Source organism: Chelonoidis abingdonii, chromosome 2, assembly GCF_003597395.2.
Source record: "Chelonoidis abingdonii isolate Lonesome George chromosome 2, CheloAbing_2.0, whole genome shotgun sequence".
NCBI classification, from domain to species: domain Eukaryota; kingdom Metazoa; phylum Chordata; order Testudines; family Testudinidae; genus Chelonoidis; species Chelonoidis abingdonii.
Genome location: NC_133770.1, coordinates 153475400 through 153496721, shown reverse-complemented (window position 1 = coordinate 153496721; position 21322 = coordinate 153475400). Strand labels below are relative to the sequence as shown.

The following is a 21322-nucleotide window of genomic DNA, read 5'->3' as shown; positions in this document are numbered from 1 at the left end:
CCCTATGAGTGTGGCCCTCACTTGAGACAACTGGGTTCTGGTCCCAGATTTGCCATAGGACCTTAGCATGTCATTTCTTCTCTCCTGCCTCTATTTCCCCTTTGGTAAAATGGGGCTAGTAAACACTTTGAGGTCCTTACTGTAAACACTTTGAGGTCCTTGCTGTTACTCTCAGACCAAGTTACTTTGCTATTAATGCAGACTGTCTTCAATTTCTTATTCTAATCCCTTTTTCCAGAACAGAGTGATAAAGATTCACTTCCTAGCCCCACTGCACTGACCCGGGACTCCTTTCCTATCGATACACTTCCCTACATCTGCTCCACCAGCAGACACCTACGCAGATCACAAACAGCTGCTACTTGCTGTCAGAGAGGGAGCCTCAGAATGCAATTATAGCTCTCAGTCCAAATAAATACAATAGGGTTGCCAGCTCTGTGTCACCAGATCCCAGCGAGCTCATATATTTTCATCATGTCACACTGAGAATATAAAGAGGAAGTGTCTTTACCCATCTCATAGCACTCGCAAGCAAAGTAGGAAGGGCTGGATTTTGAAAACCCTGGTGCTTTGGTCAAGGCATTGTAAATTTGGCACTAAGTGCTTCTAAAGGCTTTCGGAGGTGCATGCATTTAGGACCACAGCTGGTCAGGGAGTTTGTTCTCCTACTCTCAAGCCAGATTGAGAGAATACTTGCATGATCTGATATTAAACTGAAGCATCGTGTCATCGCTTTGCTTCCACAAATACTACCCTCCAAACTGGATTAGGTCTGGAATGGAGGCAGGGCTAGCACCCCGTTCCCTTGATTTTGTAGTTCACATACTACACCACACTTGAGTCCATTGACTAGCTCTGCAGAGTCTTTCGATTGCAAAATCTCTCTCTGGATTTTGTGTCTCATGGGAAATTCTACAGGTTTGAATTTTTACAAAACCAAACATTTTCTAAAGAGCGAAGATCTTAGGGTTTGATTTTTGTGTGCACCACTCTACAATGAGTGGAATCCTGCGCCGTACTGAGCCTGTATTGTAGTCATCAGATCAGCTCATGGACCTGACGTTGCTACAGACCACTTGGCTTTTCTATTGGATTGTTCATTATCGTTTATCCCCCTGGGGTTAAAGTTTTCAGACCCGGTTCACTGAAGCACATGTTTAGTTTTCAGTCTCACGGAAGTCAACAGACCCATTTCGGGGTGTATGTGGGGGGATTCATTGCCTGTCCTTTTGTTGAGATCTAATCTAACCACTGTGTTCCAATTCTGAGCTTCTTAAAAACTGTTTTATGATATTCAAAAAACCCCAGTGAATTTCGTTTTTGAAATGCCTTTTGAAGCTGTTCCATTCCATAAATGTGGAAACGAGCCATTGGGATGTTGTCAAAATGCTTCCTTTCCTTTTTCCTCTGCGTGAAATTGGATAAAAAAGCAACATGTTTTGGGAGACGTTTAGATGTGGGCGAAACCGACAACAACAGCCTGGTTCAAAACCAAAAGGCTGCGATGAAGCAACAAACAGGGTCAGCTCCACAGCTTGTGGGAATTGATGTAAATGGAGCTTCGCTGATTGACACCAGCTGAGCATGTGGCCCACAAAACCCTCTCATGCCTGCCTCTGAGGAGTTACGAGTGGATGGGAAGGGAAAATGAACACGCTTGTCTTAAGGGCTGTAATATTTTGGTCTCGCAACCAGTAAACAGGGGCCCTCAGTGGCTCTCAATGTTCTTTTGGGGCCCAGACACCATTGTTTGAATGAAAGGGCAAAGGTGCTATTAGGAGCTGTTTACCCAGTACAAACGAGGGCATGGGAGGGAGAGGGGATGGGTGGATTAATGAGGGAGGCGGTGCTGCACAACGTGCAGTCAGCAGAACAAAAGATTCCCCGGGCTGTTTTTTGAACACTGGTATTTTGTGCCTTCACTGACTGCTCGGTTCGGCCTGCCAATTCTTATATTTCCAGTCCCAGGAGGTGCTCGGTGAATTGCACCCACCACATAAAAGATCTTGGCATCTTTATTGTTAACTGAATTTCAGGAGCACCTGCAGGCCCCACCATGCTGGGGTCTGTATAGACACATTGTGAGAGAGTGGTCGTGCCCTGCAAAGTTCTCAGTGGACAATACAGACATGGGGGGCAGGGGAAGGAAGGTTTGTTAGTTCTGCTTTTACAGTGCAGAATGGAGCCACAGAGCGCCATTAATCTATAGCAGCAAACAAGGGAAAAAACCCTCCTCCAGTGCTCACAGCTGAAGCCTTGCTCAAGTCATAATGGGCAAATTCAATGGATTTGGCCAAGCTTTGGATTTGGTCGATTGTGCCTCATGCATTCTCCAAAGATGCTGCTCCTGAGTTCCCATCACCTCCGGCCTGCGAGCTCAGACTCCTCCAGGTCCATCAGCATCGAAACCTCCCTCCTCCTCTCAGGCTCTGAAGGAAGGGGCACCTGTCCTGGTCCCCTCACAGGAAGGGCCCCTGCCTTCATGGAACTTGCTGCTTCTCCTGCCCACAAAAGGAAAGAAGTGAGTATCATGCACCCTGAAGGAATGAGCCATGGGCTCGGCCACCGAGCCCATCCTGTAAGGGGGTAGGGATCTGAGTTCCATCGCTCCCTTGAGAGGAAAGGCATTCACCTGATGGCCAGGTACCCTGAAGGGAGTGTCTGCTCCAAAGCCAGCCCTGCCTCCCCAAAGTGTCCACCCTAGACAGGGGTGCTGGAGCAACTGTGCTGAGAGCCACTGAACCAAACTGCAAACCCCGTGTATGATGGAAATTACTTCAAGCCCCTAGTTCCAGCACTATGATGCTGTGTGCTGCCCCCTTTGCCTTAGGACAGACTGTCCACTGGCTCACCACATGCATAAGGGTGGGAGAGGCAGCCAGCACAGGGGCCATGCCCCATGCTCTGGGTGTGTGTTCTGCAGAGCCATGGGGCATGGAAAGTGGTAAGGGCAACCAAAGAGCCTGGCAGAAAGAGGGGAGGGGTTGAGAGTGGAGTGGAGGTAAGAGCACTGTGACCCATGGGATGGAAGGGATAAGGAGGTGAGCAAGAGATGGGAGTGAGTGAAAGGGTTAAGGAAGGTGCCTGTGAATTATAAAGCCTGAGATAAGCCGTCTATCTATCTATCCCACACACATCTATCCTTCTATCCCCATACGCATCTCTTATCTAGCCAGCCATCCCCATATACATAGATCCATCCCCATATACATCTGCCCATCTCCATACACATCTATCCATCCCCATCCCCACATCTATCTATCTATCTAACCATCCCCATACACATCTCTTATCTAGCCATCCATCCCTACAGTCACCTACCTATCTCCATACACATCTATCCATTCCCATACCTACATCTATCTATCTAAACATCCTCAAACACATCTATTCTATCCCCATACACACATCCATCCTTCCCCATATACATCTATCCATCCCCATAGACACCTACCTATTTCCATACACATCTTTCTATACATCCCTGTAGACATCTATCTATCCATCCACCCCCATATACATCTATTTATCTATCCATCCCCATACGCATCTATCTTTCCTCATATACACTTACGTATCACCATACACATAGTCTGTTCATCCATCCATCCCCATACACATCTATCTATCCCTGCCAAGCTCCAGGCATATTTATCCTTCCCCGTGGCTCCATCTCTCTATCTCGCCGTCCCCATACACACCTCTCTCAGGCCCGATCTGTTTCTCCATCCCCACGGCTCTATCTGTCCGTCCCTCCCCATCCACACCTCCCCTGCCCCAGGCTCCCGTGTCTCTCCATCCTCCCCCTCTCCTTCGCTCCGGACTCTGCAGTGCGGGCTGAGTGGGGCTCCGGGACCGGCGGGTCTGGGAGGGCCGGGGACGAGGGGGTTAAGAGGCTGGGTCGGCGCTGGGCGGGGGCTGAGCGCTGGCCCGGAGTCCCGGCGCTGAGTCCCGCAGGCGGTGGGGCTGGAGGCGGCTCGGAGCTGCGGTCCCAGGCAGGCTCCCAGCAGCAGCAGCGAGCCATGCAGGTAGCGGGGGCGCTTGGCACAAGGCTGCGGTGGGGGGCAGGGGGCATGGCCCGGCCGGGGAAGGGGGGACGCTCGGGCACCGTGGACACTTGCCCCACCCGCCCACGAGTCGGGGGGCGCCCAGGCAGGGGAAGTGGGGTGGGGGGCCGGGGGAGAGGCTGAGTGTGTGTGTGTGTGGGGGTGCATCTCCTGCCCCGTGCCCAGTGGCGGTGCCCAGGGCGAGGGTCTGCAGAGAGACCCCGGGAACAGCATGCCCCTAAAGGCTGCCTTGAGAGAGCCCTGAGGGACGGGTGGGGGGGCAGGATCACCCCCTCCTTCGCTGTGGGGAGAAGCACTGAAACCCTGCCATGGGGCTGGATCCTAGAGGGGCAGGAGTCCAGGGGGGAAGCCCAGGACACTGATCAGGGACAGGATCCCAGGGGGCCTCCGACTTCTCTCCTGTCCCATTGCCTCAGCCCCCTCTCCTACCTCCATCCAGCTGCCCACCCCATCCCCTTCCCTTTTCTCCTCCTGAGTCACTGGACTTTTACTTTCCCACTTTATCCCCTACTCCCTTATTCCATGTTCCCCCTTCACCCTCCCACCAGCACTGATCACTTGCCCCTCTTTAGCTCCCCCATGCTCTGAGATCCCCCTTTCCACCCACCCCTCGCCTTTACTCTGACCCCCTTCTGTTCTCCTCCCACTGCATGGACCTTCCCAGGCTCTCTGCAAATCTTGGATCCCCCTCCCTCCATCCCTCTGTTCTCTCTCCAATTCCTATTCCCTTTCTTCCCCGTCCTTAAACACCCCACACTAGCTGATGGCGGGGCAGCCCTGGGGCCCAATCCCTCTAGTTACCTTCCAGAACAGGTGCAGCCTGGGTATTCCCCCACCAGCACCTCTCAGTTCTGGAGAAAGCCTTGTAGGGAGCAGAGGGGAGAGGGGTCTCCAGGGCTTGGTCATCCCTTGGCTACTGAGACTTTCCAATGGGTAGGGGAAGCAATCGATACCCGAGTTGTTGTCTTAGTGCTGTATACACCCGCCCTCAAGGAACTGGGCTCACAGCCCCCCCCGCCCCCAAGCTGATCGAAACATTTTCATCAAAACATTGGCACAAAATGGCTTTTTGCCCCAAATCATGTTTCACCCCTTCCACCTTATTTTATGTAGGTCACTGAGCAACCATTGAATGCCCGTCAGTCACTGCTGATGGGCTGGATATAAACTGGTGACCTAACAAGATTGGGCTATACTGGGCAATGGATTGTTAGCCACTGATCCCTTCTCACAGGGAGAAGCACGGCTTAACTGCTAGTGGTCTCGTTCATGCTTCACTATGGTGCTGAAAGGTAGGTCCCATTGGCACTAGCAGCCATACTAAGGGATCATGTACTGGCGTAGAAGAGGATGCTTTGCAGACAAATGGGGTCATTTTCCTAGGTGTCCTCGCTCCTTCCAGTGTGGTCCCCCGGGCCCGATGGTTTGCTGATGAGCCTGCGAGGGAGAGGATAAATATATATATTTAAAGCATTAATATTAAGATGCCTGGCAGCCCCATGTGAAATAGGAAAGGGCCTTGTTTGGGGCATGGATCGCTGTCCTGGGGTGTGTGTAACTTTAAGGCCTACAGGTCACCTGACCCTCATGTTGCTCTATTAAAAGACAGCATATAGGAGCTTTTCCAACCTTCCAGCTTAGCTGGAGGGTCCTGGTTCTGTTTGTGCCACCTGGTGCCTAGCAGCTGGCCGAGAAACGTGGTCTCTATCTTGCAGGTAGACTTGTTCCCAGCGGGGAGGGAAGCGGCTCCTGAGCTGGGAACTTTGCCAGTGGAGTTAAAGCTGTCTGCAGCCTGGCACTGTGTGGTTTGCAAGTGATCAGCCATGCCCGGCTCTACTTGACCCCGCTGTATTTGCCGAGTGCTGCTGTAATCGCCCCAGCCCTCACCCCCTCCTGTTTCCAGACAAAGGGCAGCCTCCTGGGGTGATTGCTGGGATCTCACTGCAGATTGGGTGCTCCACTTATTTATCACCCTCCTGGTACTGATCTTCATGTTCCCCCTCCTGCTTGCCCCTCCCCTTCTCTGGGTTACCCCCTCTTCCACTTCCGCTGCCAAGTTCGTACATCACCCAATCCCCTCAGTATCTGACTCTACCTTCCCTTTCACTTTCTAGTCAATGTCTCTCCTTTAAATCCTATTACCCTCCCCACCACATCCTTTATCCTGCCCTGTCCTTTTTCTCCTTTACTCTGACCTCCCTTGACTTGTTCCACTCCTGCCTCAGATTCTGCAGCCCAGCCTGTCTTAGCTCAGCAACCTCCCCATTCCTGCAGAACCCTTTGTCCCTTCTCCTCCCCACTTTCACACTAGTTAGCGATCACTATCAAGGTGGGAATTAACCTAGTTCCCAGTGACTTAAAGTGCAGGTTCCACCCTGTAAAAATCATGCTACAGAAATAGCACCTTGGCACTCCCATGGCCTCTGCCCTTGTGTGTATCCATCAGATTTGCTGGCTCTGTGATTTAAGGGGTGATTACACTCTGGCTGAGGTGTAATCCCCAGTATGGGTGGATATACATGCTTGCTGTGCTCCCGCTAGTCCCTAAAAATAGCCGGGTGCCTGCAGCAGCACTTGGTAGAACTGTTAACTACGCTCCCAAATGAAGAGCTGGACTCTGAGCTGTCCCATTCCAAGGCAGGATGGTAATGAAGGGCAGATCTTTACTACCAGAGACCTTTTGCAAAGGTCTTGACTTCCTGATCCCAGGCTGATCTAACAGGGCTAGCAAACAAGGACTAAGGAGGAGGGGTGTGGACTGGGAATGGGGTTTGAAGCATGCGTTCAAGTGCCCTAAATCCCACAGGCTGATTTTGCGGGACGACTTCCAATTGTGGATTGCATCCAAGCGAGCTGTGGAAAACAGGTCCATTTAGGACCTGGCCCAGCACTGGAGGATCTGAATATCCCAGATCTAGTGGAGGGGGATGGTGGATTTAGGATTCCAGTTCAGATGAATGGTAACCTTTCGAACAACCCACATTTAGAGGCCGATGGTGCAATTGCACTACAAAACCTGGTGCTCAGAGGTCTGTAGGCTGGTTCTAGAAAGGAGCTCTGAGTGGATCTTGTGAAGAAATCCCAGCCCGACAGTGAATGGTGTTGCCTACCTGCAGCAGAAGATAGAATGCCGCACCCAGGTGCTAATGCAAAGCCCCTATGCTCCATTTCCAACCTCCGTGCTTGCTTTTGATATCCCAGCTGGGCTCCTCTAGATAGCTTTTAATTTTAGCTCCTGTAATTGCTTTGTCAGTTATGAGTAAACAGCTCCTGTTCCCACCTCCCCTTGCCCCATTCCTTCTCCTGCCCTGATAATAGGCTGGATAGCTGCATGCTGCTGGAGATTTTATGAGCTGTTTAGATATGAAGCAAGCAGGGGAGGTCTGGCACGGTAGGTAGGCAGTGCCAAGTCAGCAGGGTGCCTGCCCCAATGAGCAACAGTCCATGGGCACAAGCTGGTGCAGCAGGATGCAAAACTGGAGGGATGGGGGAGTGTTGGGGCACAGAATGCATGATGGGATGGGTGGTTTCAGGGGGCGGTTTGACATCAAGCGGATTGAGACGTTGTTTCGGAGGTGGAAGAAAGTCAGGAGTGATGGTCAGATGGAGGGGATGGGGTGGGTAGATGATCTAGGATGAGGTGAAGTCAGGGAACAGCAGATGGGAGTTGTTACAGAGAGGCCTTGCAAGTGCAGAGAAGCTTGGACAGCCTGTGGAAGAAGGGAAACCAGAGCCCTTGGTCCTGGGCAGCGAGAGGCCATAGCCAGCATTGTGGTGGCAGTGATAGAATTGAGTTCCGGCTCAGCGCAGCCCATAAGAATCCTCCCTCTACCCAGCTGCGCATCCCTGCCCCTTCCTTGGGAAGCAGTGCGTGCTACTTGCTCTCTGCAGGCTCTGGGGAGCTGAAATCTTGTAAAGCCTTCCCCAGCCAACGGTATTCACTGAAGCCAGACAAGGAGACGCATGCCTGCTTCCAGAACCTCTTCTCCCTAGCCTCTGTTTGCCAGAAGCTGGGAATGGGCGACAGGGGATGGATTACTGGATGATTGCCTGTTCTGTTTGTTCCCCTTGGGGCACCTGGCATTGCCCACTGTCAGCAGACAGGATATTGGGCTAGATGGACCTTTGGTCTGACCAAGTGTGGCTGCTCTTATGATCTATGTTCTCCCCGCTTCCCTTAGCAATGAGCCTGAGGTCTTGGCTTCGGGCCTCACTGCTGCCCTTCCTGTTGTCTGTACGGCGGAAGGCTGGATGTTCTGAGGTTCCAAACCAAATCGCTCCCTTAAGGGAAGGAGATGGGTGGTGGCCCGGGCTCCACCAGCATTTGAGGGGAGTGTCGAGCTTGGCGTAGCACCCATGCCATACATGAGAGCCAGTGATGGACTTCATGGTGTCACAAAGCCAGCCCGACCTAGTGCTGGATAAAAAGGGAGGCAAGTTGAGAGTTGAATGTCTCCGGAGACTGGGAGTTCAGGACCGCCCCTGGCAGCTTGTTCCATTGACTAGTGAGGGTCTCTCTTGTATCTAATAGGTGAGCACATGGTGAATTTTATTTCCAGTTCCTAGCCTCCATTAGGTCCAGCACCTAATCTCCCCAAATCCCCCGTGTATTTCTTTCTCCCTTGCTGGCGTTTGCGATTGTTCCCTATTTAGCATTTTCCATGGGGCTCTGAGAAGCAGGACCAGTCCTGGGGAAGGAAGAAAACTGAAGGGACACAGGCTCAAGGCAGCCCAGATTATAAACTAGGGAGGGAAAGTCAGCTGTCGGTCTGGGAGCCAGTGTTGCCTTGCAAACACAGCATGGGCTACAAGACAGGACTCCTGGGTTCTGTTCCTTGCTTCAGAAGAGTTTCTGCATAGTCAGGACAGGAGAGCAGGGAGCTAGGACTTCCAGTTCTCTTCGCGACTCTGCCACTGATCTGTGGGGTGAGTTTTGTCACTGAAGCTCTGGGCCTCGGTTTCCCCATCTGTATAATGAGGAGAATACCCAGCTTGCAAGGGAGCTGGAAGTTATTAACTAATGTCACCAAAGCCCTGGGAGATTCCGTGCCAAGAGGGCTTAGGAGAAGGGCAAAGGATTGGTGAGTTTTGTGTAACATTTACCCTACACTTTCCTTGCTGCAGCTCTGAGCTCATCCCTGCTTGTTCTGTCCTCAGCCACTAATGAGAATAATTGGTCCCTGTTGTCTTTAGAGCATCCCTTTATGCATTGCTAGTTCTCCCTATAGCCGTTCCTTCTGGAGCGTGGCCCTGCCCAGCTTCTCCAAATCTCTCATCCTTTGCACTCTGCTCTGGAATGGCTCCAGTTTGTCATGTGGTTCATCGTGGATACACCAAGTCATATTAAACGGCTGTCGACTTCCACTCCAGAAGTGGCTGCATTTCAGCGGGGAGCAAAGGGAATCCTGGATTGCTTGAGCCAAATTCACTGAAGCCAATGGAGTTGCACCAGAAAGGAATCTGGGTTTTTGCTGAAGTGCTTTGGGATCTATCTGTTCCAACAGGGCCTTAGAAATGTACTTGGATGCCAGGGCATGAGTGTAACAAATGCCTGCATTGGAGAGCCTCTGTGCATGAGAACGGCAGACTCATGACACCCAGAAGAAGTTTAGGAAGTGTGTGTTTGTGGCGGAGGCTCTTGGGATGTGTCTTCAATAAGCCGTGTCTCCTTTTGTCTAGTTCTGACCTGGGTGGTACCTGACTGGGCTAAGGTTCCCAGGAACAGGTGCACCTGTCAGATGGAATTAGCCCATGCCTATAAATAATGAACCAGCCGGTAAAGCTGACAACAAAAGGGGAAGCGCTGTGCATTATTGATGGGCAGCGATGAGGCGCTCGTCATGTGAAGGGACAGATGCTGCACTGTAGGTGCCATGCGTGGCACAGAGCAGGCCATATGGGTCATGCCTCCCCTGCCCAGATTCCTGGTCACTTCTCAACTCTGGTGGAGCAGGAACCTGCTTAAAGCAAGACAAGGGATGAGAAGGAACCCTGAAGGTTTGGGAACCATAACCTCAGTAGCCCTGCAGCCACCCCTCTTGTTTGTTTGTTTGCCAGAAGCTGGGAATGGGCGACGGGCTGGATCACTTGATGATTCCCTGTTCTATTCATTCCGTCTGGGGCACCTGGCATTGGCCACTGTCGGAAGACAGACTACTGGGCTAGATGGACCTTTGGTCTGACCCAGTATGGTCATTCTTATGTTCTCTTCTGGAAGTGAAGCCACGAAAGTCAGTTTCCTCCTCTGTTGTCTCTCCCACCTACCACTTAGCAGGCAATTGATGGCCCAGTTGTTGGGGCCCCATAAAATTGTCAGTCAGGCTAGGCAGAGGGTCCTACGAGCAGTCTGCGATGGGGTCAGTAGATGGAGGAGCTGGATCCAGGCTGATTCCTCTCTAGTCTGCCCGGTGCTGGGACTTGACCAGCACCAAACCTCCTCTCTTCTAGCCCAACAACTGCTCTGACTCCGGTGTCCCTTTGCGTTTTGTTCCCTGCCCAATCCCTCCAGGCCTTAATAGGCTGATGGGTGCTCTCCGCAGGAAAGACTTTAGCTTTTCCTTCTGCTCTGTGTGTGCACAAATCCACCCCCCAAAACTTGCCAGCCATAGAATCTCACCCCCTCGCTTGGCTGCACAGGGAAGCGGGGGGGCAACCATCTGCCAGGAGTGGTGATTCTGCAGCTGCAATGTGTCAACATCTCACCAGCTCTCAGAAACCAGAGCTGCTCCCCCCCCCCCCGCAACCCTTGATGCACGTCTCTGGTTTTCTCCACTGCAGATGGTGTATTGGGTGTGATGTGTGGAGCCTGGTCCACCTAGAAAATAGCTTGACATGTAGAAAGGAAGAGCTGGGGAGATGGCTACGGACCAAGATAAGTGACTTCCTTCTGGCTCCCGATTCTGCCCCAGCATGGGCTCACTGGGCTTGAATCAGTGGCACAGTCATGAAGAAGACACTTACCTAGGGGTCCTGAGTCCCAAATCCCCTCTTTTGAATTCTATTGACCCTCTGTGCTGGGACACGTCTTAGCCTTTATCCCAGGCTCTCAGATTCACCTGTTGACTTCACTACATCTGCTTTCTTCTCAGAGCCTGAGATGCCCCGATATCTTTTTGGCAGGGCCCTGTGGAGTGAATCCCAGAAAACCTGTTAGCTTCCCCCCTCTCTGCCTTTCCAGCAGCTGACCCCACAGCCCTCTGAGGGACACACTGGTGAATTTGTTGTGAGCCACGAGCCTAAGCGAGCCTGACTTTGCTTAGCTGGAAAAATCTGTAATTTAAAAATAAAATCCAGCTTATCAAGTTTGCAGTTATGATGTGCTTTAAAAAACGTGACTCTGCAGCCATCTGTCTGCTGGGCTTAGCTGGCTCCAAACTACTCAAATCACTTTGGTAACACAGAGCCCCTTTGGTCTGTTGAATCATGCATCACATCTCCCTGCAGCTAGCCTGCTGTGATCCAGGGCGCACGTTCTGTGCGGCGTGGCAGCTTGTCTGTGAGTGGGTTGACTAGAACGGTACAGAGACGCGCTGTGGCATGAGTGGGAGCTGGCTGAATCTCCCCACTTTGGTGACTTGGCTTAACTTTGCCAGTGCCTGTGTCTGCTGGGACGGGTTCTGTGCCAGCGGTGAGCCAGGCTGGTGGGAATGACTGATGGGATAAGTTGCACGTGCTTGGCAGCTGCTTCCCTACCAGCTGGGCATCTCCCCTCTCACCTTGGGCCAATCACACCGAACTACTTAGGCTAGGAAAAGCTGAAGGAGGAGGCAAGTCCAGGTGCTGTTCCAGCTGGAGCTTAGAGAGGCTGCTGTCTCCACACAGGCTCCCATACTGTGATCTTTGCTCCATCATGATGCCCACAGAAGTCAAAGGCGTTTTGCTGGAGTGCTGGGTTGCAGCCAGAGGGAGGTGACAGAGGCTGGGGGAAGGAGCGAGCAGGGTTGCTTTAAAGCCCTATTCACATGGTAGCCACCCAGGCTCAAATTGCCCAGAGGACAGGTAGCTGCAATCTGAACTCTGCCTTTTCCTGAAACGTCATACCCACTTGTGTGGCTGATATGCCCTGTATGGTGGCCTGGCAGCAGAACCATTTGCAAAGGGCTCACATGGCCTAACGTGAGACCATTCAAATGTGAGGCGAGGTCCTAGGGCTTGATCAGCTAAAGCCAGCCCCTAGCTTTGTGCCTGGCGTGAAGCCACAAACAACTGAATGACCTGACTAAAGAGACAGTCCTCATTACTGTCAGACTGAATTTCAGACAGCAGTGGGAGATCAATATTTCCAGAGGGAGTGAAATCTATGGCTCAGAGCAGGGAATTGGGAGTTCCTCGCTCTTCCACTGATGTGCTGGGATGTCTCGGGTAAGGGACTTGCCTAAAAGCTTTTGGCCCGCCTCAGTTTTAGCTACATGGCTGGACACCTGAAGTGTAGCAATCTGGGACCCCAGAGGAGTGGATGCTTTGGAAAATATTAGCCTTGCACTCTGTGCCTCAGTTTTCCCCTCAGTAAAACCGGTGTAATGGTACCTGTCTACCTTCCGTTGCTCAGGGATGTTGGCTGGCTAATCAATGCTTGTCAAGATCTCTGAGCTTCATTGATGGCAGGCGCAACTGATATGCCCTTATCACTTCCAGGCAGCCCCCCGGACCAAAGCATTGTCGCATCGCCTTGCATGCAATGAAAAGAGAGGCTGGCTCTCATGGATGGACAGATTGAGGTCGGTTCTCTTTTCAGTGGGAGCTGGAATAAAAACATCAATTATTCAGTAGAGATTCAGCTCTGTTATCTTTACAGATGCGCTCCTTGGAGTTTAGAAACCACAATCTGGGCATCTGCTGAGTGGCAGGTTATGCCAGCCCAAACTCCTTACATGTGTTTCTAAGTGCCCATCATTGTGGTATTTGGGCACTGGACAAATGGAAGCACCTTCCATCAGAAGAACTCAGTGTTCGTAAAACATTTCAGATGTCCCGACCTGCCAGTGAAATAGGGTTGTAAGTATCATCCTGGCTTCACAGAGGGGAAACTGAGGCACAAAGACTAAGGAACCGGCTCAAGGCTCCCCTGAGTGCGTGTCAGCGTCAGGATCAGACCTTGGTGCACCTGTTTGCCAGTCCAGCACTCTCAGCTCCAGGCCACCCCTTTTTTAGCCCTGGTCTACACTACGAGTTTAGGTCAAATTTAGCAGCGTTAGATCGATTTAACCCTGCACCCGTCCACACGACGAAGCCATTTTTGTCAACTTAAAGGGCTCCTAAAATAGATTTCTGTGCTCCTCCCTGACAAGGGGATTATCACTGAAATCAACCTTGCTGGGTCAAATTTGGGGTAGTGTGGACACAATTCAACAGTTTTGGCCTCCTGGAGCTATCCCAGAGTGCTCCATTGTGACCGCTCTGGACAGCGCTCTCAACTCAGATGCACTGGCCAGGTAGACAGGAAAAGCCTTGTGAACTTTTGAAGTTCTTTTCCTGTTTGGCCAGCATGGTGAGCTCTCACACCAAAGCCTGGCCAGTCATGAAACTGGTTTTCAAAGCCTCTGTGATGCGCAGTGCACCTTGCTGTGCTCTTTTAATCACAAACAGCCTAGTCAGCAAACAGTGCCAGTGAAATTTTAAACATCCAAAGGCACATTCTACCACCCTTCTGCACTTGCTCAGCCTATAGCTGAACTGATGCTTACTGCTGTCCAGGCTTCATGAGCCATGGGAACAAAGGAGTAGCCTGGGGTAGATGCGATGGCACGGTGCTGCCAGCTGGGAGAGCAGCCTGAGGCAGAAGCTCGCATGATATTCCAAACAGGACTGAATATCCATTAGACGAAACTTAAAGAGAATGACCTGGAGTGTCTCCCATTTATGTCCAGGTGCCCCCAACTGACCTCCCCGAGGCTGGCCAGGAACACTCATATCTGCCCAGATGCCCCTGACCAACCTAACTGAGGTTGGCCAGGAGCACCCATGGGATGACGACAGTTAGCAGTTGTATTGCACCGTCTGCCGTCAGCAAGGCAAGGGGATGCTGCTGTGTAGCACTGCAGTACCGTGTCTGCCAGCAGCACCCAGGAGACATACAGTGACAGCAAGCTGAGCGGGCTCCATGCTTGCCGTGGTATGTAGTCTGCACGGGTAACCCAGGAAAAAAGGCAAGAAACGATTTTTTGCCGTTGCTTTCATGGAGGGAGGGAGGGATGGAGATGGGGGGGCGCCTGACGACATGTAACCAAAATCACCCGCGACAATGTTTTTGCCCCATCAGGGATTGGGAGATCAACCCAGAATTCCAATGGGTGGCGGAGACTTCGGGAACCGTGGGATAGCTACCCATAGTGCAATGCTCTGGAAGTCAATGCTAGCCTTGATACTGTGGACGCACACCACCGACTTAATGCGCTTAGTGGGGACACACGCAATCAACTGTATCAAATTGATTTCTAAAAAATCGACTTCTACAAAATCAACCTAATTTCATAGTGTAGACGTACCCTAGGAAAGAGAAAGAGGCCGGGCCTTAGAAAACCATCATTATGTCCTCACTTCTGCTCCCTGTGGCAGCATCTCTTCAGAACCTCCCCTGCAGGCAGGCTAAAGTCGGGTGGAAGGGGAGGGGGTGTTGGGATGAAAGCAGGGGTTGGGAGGGGGGTCCGACAGCTATGGGGACTGGGAATGCACCCATAATGGTCCTGGCCTGAGGTAGAATGCTCTGGGGAAGTTTTCATGCAATGTGCAGAGCATGGCACGGGGCAGGGAGGGGCTGGAGATAAGGGATGGGGATGGCCAGAGGTTTTTCGGTTTCCTGGGCGTCTGCTGAAACCATTCTCCCGCTGGTGCTGTGGGCTCGAGAGCCACCTCCTCTGCATTTCCTGCCCTGCTCCCCGATCATCTCACATCTAATCTTCATCTGCTGCTGGTCTCTGAACCCAGTGAGGGGCAGCTCCCCGTGCAACCCCCCAAGGCTCCCGCTCCACAGGCAGAGTGCCTCAGTCCCTGTATGGCCCACGCTGCTCCCCAAACTGCCTGTGACCTGCTCTGGCTGATCTCACGGACCCGGGCCACATCCAACCCTCTGCTATCCTGCTAAAGCCAGCGGGGGTGTAGAGGAGGGCAGAATTGGAGGCCTGCTCATGCCAGCTTCCCTGCTTGCTCGCACAAGTCTCTGCATCGCCCCTTGCTGCGCCCAGTGCAAGAGCCGCCTCCTCTGCATCTCCTGCTTGGAGCAGCTCTGTTTCAAGGTGTGCCCCTGCTTTGGTGTCCCCGGTGAGGCTTCGGGGTGCAGAATGGCTGGGGTGCAGGTCCACCCCACCATGTCCCTGCCTGCTCATGCTGCACCTCTGGCCTGCTCCCCCGGCTCTCCCAAATGCCTCTTGTGCTTAGGGGTGGTGCAGGGACATGGGCAGGCCTTGTACCTGCTTTGTGGGCTGTCATGGAGGGGCCACAGGCCGATGTTGCCATAGCCTCACAGCACCCTCTCCCTCTGCTCTTGTGTTGATTAACTCGGGGGGGGGGGGATTGTCACGTCCTCTTGGCATGAGAGAGGATGCCCGGCATGAAGATGCAGCGTATGTGTGTGAATAGCAATTATTAGAGATGGGGTCTGAACCCCAGGGTCAAACACGTCCCCCTGACTTTGGGGGCGATCAGAGCTCTGGGGCTTGGACCCAGCTCTGCTGGAAGCTGTCCTGCATTGATACTTCCATGGCTGTCAGGCCAGTGCCTAGCTTGCCATGCCCACATGGGTGGGGCACTGTAAGGGGTAATTGCAGGTGGTGAGTTGGAACCTGGTTGCCTGTGTGACCTCCCCATCTCTGGGTGCTGACTTGGGCTGTGTTCCGCTGCAGGACGATACCAAGGAGACGGACGGGAGCCTGCTGGGTGACCCAGGTCACACTCCCCCGGGGAAGAAGGGGCACGTGAAGTGGCAGAAACCACGGCTCACGCGCAAGGCACTGCTGAACTGCTGTCTGGTGAAGCGGATCCTCTCCCAGGCGGCGCCCCAGGGATCAGGTAATGAGCATGGAGATTGGGCTGGGAACCGGGGCTAGGCTGGGACCTTGCTTGTCTCCGTTTGGTGTCAGGTTCTGGATAAGGGACTGGGAATCTCTCCCCTCCGGACCAGCTACACAGAGAACTCCCCAAGCCTGTAAAGTTCCACCTGGGACCAGCCTACCCAGGCGAGGGAGGGTAGGGAATGGGAATCCATCTGCCTCCATATCTGTGCCAACGCTGCCAATCCCCCATATGCTGGAAGAGCACACTCCCTTTTGTGCCCAGTCCTGCCCAGTGGCCCCATCCGACCAGTATCCCTGGAGCAGCCCTGCTGAGACACTCCTGCCCTGGAGGCGGGGAAAGGGGGGGGTGTCATTCTCTTATCCGCCTTCTGTCCAGGCCGGTCATAATCCCACGTAATCCCCGGCTCCTTCCTAGAACATCGCTCTGGGGATTAATGCCGCACTGGAGCGGGAGCAGCTGTCGAGATCCAGAACAGTCTGGACTTAAAATCCCCTATGTGGAGTTCTGTGCAGCATCTCCTCAGCTGATTCTCATTGTGTCCACAGCATGGCCCCCTTGCTCCATCCTTCCCCTGGCTGTTCCATCTGATTGGTTGCTGAGGAGAAGCATAATAAAGCCATATGAACACTATAGACCCTCCATCACAGGGGTCTGGGGAGAGCTGTTCTTTGCCTGGAAGGCCCCTCCCTCTCCCAGCCTATTTTGAAGCCATCCCACACTTTCAGCCTGGGTCACCGTGACGGTTTCCCAGGTTCCCTTATGGAACGTGCTGCTGGGGTTTCTTTCAGTGGCACGTGCCCCGGGACTCAGGGTATATCGTGCCCTTTGTGGAAATGGTGGTCCCCTGGAGGAAGGTTCCCGTACACTTCTGGAGGAATCCGCTTCTTCCCCCTCCTCCTCCGACTTCCCCCAGCTCAGCCCTGCTGCCTCCTGACAGGTGTCAGCGATGCAGTGTGGTAGCCAGCAGATGACTTGTCTCCAGTTTCATCCCTGCTGATGGAAGCAGCTTCAGGCTGGCCCCTGAGCAAAGGCTCCCTGGCCCTCACCCTCAGAAGCACAGGGCCCTAAGCAGTTGCTTGTACCTGGAGGCTTCCCTGCAGGTCCCTTCTGGCTGTGCTCCGGCCTGTACATCTGCTCGTGGGATGACATGTGTCTGCTCTAACCCTGTCCTTGCCTGGTTCCATGGGGGCTTTGGTCATGCCAGGCATATGTCTGGAGCTGCAGAAGTAGGCTCGTGAGTGGGGGGGGGGGGGCTAAGTGAATAGATCTGTAGCTATTCCTGGGTTAATGTTGCAGCCGAATCACCCAACTGAGGAAGAATCAAGATCTGGAATTCACTTCTAGTGTAAAAGAAATCTGGGGCTGGGAATGGGTGTAATCACCCCGGAGTCTGAATTGTGGGGTGGATGGGATCCAGCCGCTGGCTAATTCTTCTGTTTCCCACGGCCTGGAAACCACTGCGATCACTCACCTGCACCAGAGAACTTGCTTCCTAACTCGAGCAGAGCAAGGCTTTCCCTTCTCCTGAGAGGCAGGAAAACATCTCTGCATGTGGAGCTGGCTGGGGAACAGCTCAGTGAGAGGTGGAGCTCTGTTTCCCTCTGCAGGTAGCCTGCGTGCTCTGCAGCATGGAGAGATTCATTCCCTCTACAGCTCTGCAAGTTATAGGCTGGATGCAAGTGTGTGTGCCTCTGGCTCACTCCCAGCGGAGTGGGGAGAGATGTTTACTGGTTTGCCAAGGGCAGAAAAACCCCTACAGTTCCCTGTTCATGGCTCATGGTCCAAAGCAAGTACTCGGCTTGTCTTAGCTTCATCCGTCTCCAAGACGTTACTGGGAGACGCTGGAATGTCTTCCTCTGCTGGTGTGAGGCTGTGATCAGATGCTAGGAGGTCAGGTGTGATATGCATGTGCTGCTGGACTAAACTCTAATCAGACAGTATCTCAGTAGATAAACTCTAGTCAGATCCAAGCCTGTCCACCCCACTCCATAACCTAACACCACAGCTATGTTCCTCAGGAACCATCTCATCACAAGGGGAAGTTCTGAGCCTGTGTAAATAATGTCCCGTTTGCAGGGTCAATGTGCAGGGACTGAACCCTGGATCTAAAAGCATGAGCTGCTACTGCTGGAAGCAAAGGACCAGATCCTTTAATTCAGTGGTTTTCAACCTGTGGTCCGCAGCAGACTATGCCTAAGATTTCAGAGGGGTCAGCACCTCCATTTGAAATTTTTTAGGGGTCCACAAATGAGAGGTCAAAAGCACTGCTTTAGCTCATTAGTAGCAAACTCATCGATAGAGCAGGGTGGAAAATAGCTTTTCTGTCCTATGGAAATGTTTGAGGGGTTGTTTTTTTTTTTGGGTGGGGAGACAAATTCCTGTCTAGATTTTGAATTCTTGAACATTTGTCCCATTAGGGACAGCTGGATTGAGTCAATTGAAGTGTTCTGGTTCTGATTTTGAGGTTTATCAACTATTTTAAACTAGAAATTAGCTAAAATTTCAAAATGAAAAGCCATTTGGAACCAAAAAATGAACTTTTTTTTTAAAGGCAAAGTGGGTTTTTCAACAACTTTGAAACTTTCCTTCCCTCCCTACCCCCCACGGGATGGTCCCTTTCCTACAGAATTTTGGTTTTGACAAACACATTTTCCGACACCAAAAAAAGTTGGTGAAAAAATTCCTTTCCCATTGTACTCCTAAGCCTCCATGTCATGTAGGCACTAGCGGGAACAAAAAGCCGGGCTGATATCAGCATGGGTTACGGGAACACTTTCCCAGCAGCTGGAACTCACTGCCACAAGAACTGCCATGAACCTCTGACCTGTGCAAAACAGGCCTCCCCAGCTTAGCTTCACCCCAAGAGAGGGTGAAGGGCAGGCAGAGACCCTCCCTGCAATCGGGAGTGTAAAACCCCACTGTTGTAACTGGGACCACTTGTCTGAGTGTGAATGACAGCCCAAGATGCAGGATATGGAATCAGGCTGCTTGTCACCAGCATCAGCAGAGAGGCCTAGAACTGCATGGGCCATAAGGACTGAACTTTTCTCTTTCCTTAATCCTCCTGGTCAAGGCAGAGGCACATGGCACATCTCCCCTGCCCTGTTTGTGCTGTATCTGTTCTGTGGGAGGCAGGGGCATCTAGCAGACAGAGAGTCAGGAGACCTGCATTCAGTTCCCAGCTCTGCCCCGACCTGCTGAGTGACCTTAGGCACTGCTCCTCTGTCACTCAGTTTCCCCCTCCCAATGTCTGTCTGATCATGAGCTCTTTGGGGAAGGGAGTGTCCTCAGGGCTATGAGAATGTACAGCACAATGTGGCCCTGATCTCGATTGGGCAGCTCCTGGGATGCAAAGAATTGTCTGCAGGGAGTGTGAGCTGGTAACTCGTTAACTAAGCGGCACCCAGTGGCTGGAGGTAGAAGCTAGATGAATTAAAAGCATCTCTTTTATTTCCACTCTGAACAACGAGGGTAATTAACCATGGTAAACAGCTTACCAAGGGTTGTGGTGGATTCTCTGTCTGGCAATTTTAAAGCCAAGAGTGAAAGTTTTTCTCTTCCTGTAAAAGCTCCTCTGCCAGCTGTCTGCAGTTCATTCAAATGAGCCAGGAAGCAGTGAACCCTAGATCAGCTGCCACCATGGGGTGCCATGGTGAAGGAAGTGCTGAGAGATTGGGTCAAGGCCTTGCCTACGGTCTCTGCGAGCCACTCTCTTGGCCAACGCGGGATTGAGCTAAAGGCTTGAGCTGAAGAGCAAAGGCTCCAGAGGGCGCAGGGAGGGGAGTCAGTCAGATCCTCTGCGGATTAGCACAAAGGGAGGCCTGTGCCACGCTCGGCACTGCTAGGAAGTGATGCCTCAGCCCTGCCGCAGGGGCTGGGGGTCCAATTACACTGAGAGAGGCAGGAATTGTCCAGCACTCAGCACCTTTATTAATACCTTGCCAGTATTCTGGGCACGGTGCTTCCACACTGGGAGTTGTCTTCACCCAGTGAAGGTCAGGAAAGCAGAAAGGGAGAGGGAGCCTGAGACCTGGTGGGAGGGGGAAGGAGCTGAACCCCCTCCCTTGAGCAGGGAGCCCCTTGGCCCTATTGGCTTCCCGTGGACATGGAAATAGGGAAGGGGATGGGAGCCCTCGGTTCCCACTGAGCTGTGCACGCCCTTCCTGGGAACCACTGCACCCTGGGGAGGTTCTGACCCATGTTGGCCAGGTTCCCATCCCAGATGCTTGCTGGTGAGCATGCAGCCTCGTCTGGGCAGTGGGGGTGTCTCATTGCTCAGGGCAAACTTCCCCACTCCACTAAGAGTTGGGCCAGGCCAGGGGGATGGGCACAGATGTGGCGATCAGGGGGGATTTGATGCAGGTAAAATATGGGAGAGGAGGAAGTGCCACCAGGGATGTGGATGGACCTCTCCTGCCCCCTGGCCTTGCTTAAAAACAAGGTCGCCACATCTGCCTGGAACACGAACCACAGGGTCCTGCTAACATGTCCTCATGCAGTGTCCTGGAGGATTTAGACCACAGAACTGCTTGCTGCTGATTTCCTGTACACCGTGAGCAAGTCCCTTCCCCACCTCCCTCTGCCTCACTTTCCCTGTCTGTAAAATGGGTATGATGCCCCCATCTTAAAGAGCTTTGAGATGCTCAGGAAGAAGTTGCATTGGCATTGATGGGTGTTGTCCAGGCCCCTCTGGCAAAGTGCCTGCATTCCCTAATGCCTGTTGGGACAGAGTCTGTGAGGCCAGAAGGTTCTGCTGTGGTGGGGAATAAAACCTCTAGACCAGGAGATCCCCATCCTGATTCAGTGGGGACAAGGGGTACTTAGTACACTGGAGGAGCAGGGATTTGCAATGCAGTGGTGGAGCGGGTTAGTAACCTTGTGTAAATGTCCAGCTTTGGGGGTCGGCCCTCTCAGGTGCAGCAGGGAGACAGGGCGCCTCACTACACGGCAAAATAGGTCAGCGTTCAGACCCTTCAGCAGGGGTAGGGCCGGCAAATAGTCTCTAAGCCCAGGCCCTGGGGCAGGGCGAGGCACCAAGCAGTTCAGACCTCAGCTCCTTCAGCAGGGGGCTGAGCAAACAAATAGTCTATAAAGGCCAGGCCCTGGGTCAGGGTGGGGCACTAAGCAGTTCAGGGCTCAGCTCCTTCAGCAGGGGGCTGAGCAACAGGCTTGGTCTACACTACGCATTTAAACCAATTTTAGCAGCCTTAAACCAATTTAACACTGTACCCGTCCACACTACGAGG

The 21322-nt window shown here is 52.7% G+C and overlaps 1 protein-coding gene across 2 annotated transcripts in view; it reads left to right on the top strand.

Moving 5' to 3' along the window:
* KCNIP3 (potassium voltage-gated channel interacting protein 3) overlaps positions 1 to 21322 on the top strand; it is a 127622-nt gene that overhangs the window by 2440 nt on the left and 103860 nt on the right. The window contains exons 1-2 of one of the 2 annotated variants that reach the window (XM_075062724.1): positions 3983 to 4028; positions 15905 to 16070. In XM_075062724.1, coding sequence (XP_074918825.1) covers positions 4023 to 4028; positions 15905 to 16070 — 172 coding nt within the window. In that variant the 5' untranslated portion in view covers positions 3983 to 4022. Of the gene's footprint in view, positions 1 to 3982; positions 4029 to 15904; positions 16071 to 21322 lie in introns of those variants that run through there. The other variant, XM_075062723.1, reaches the window with a different exon arrangement.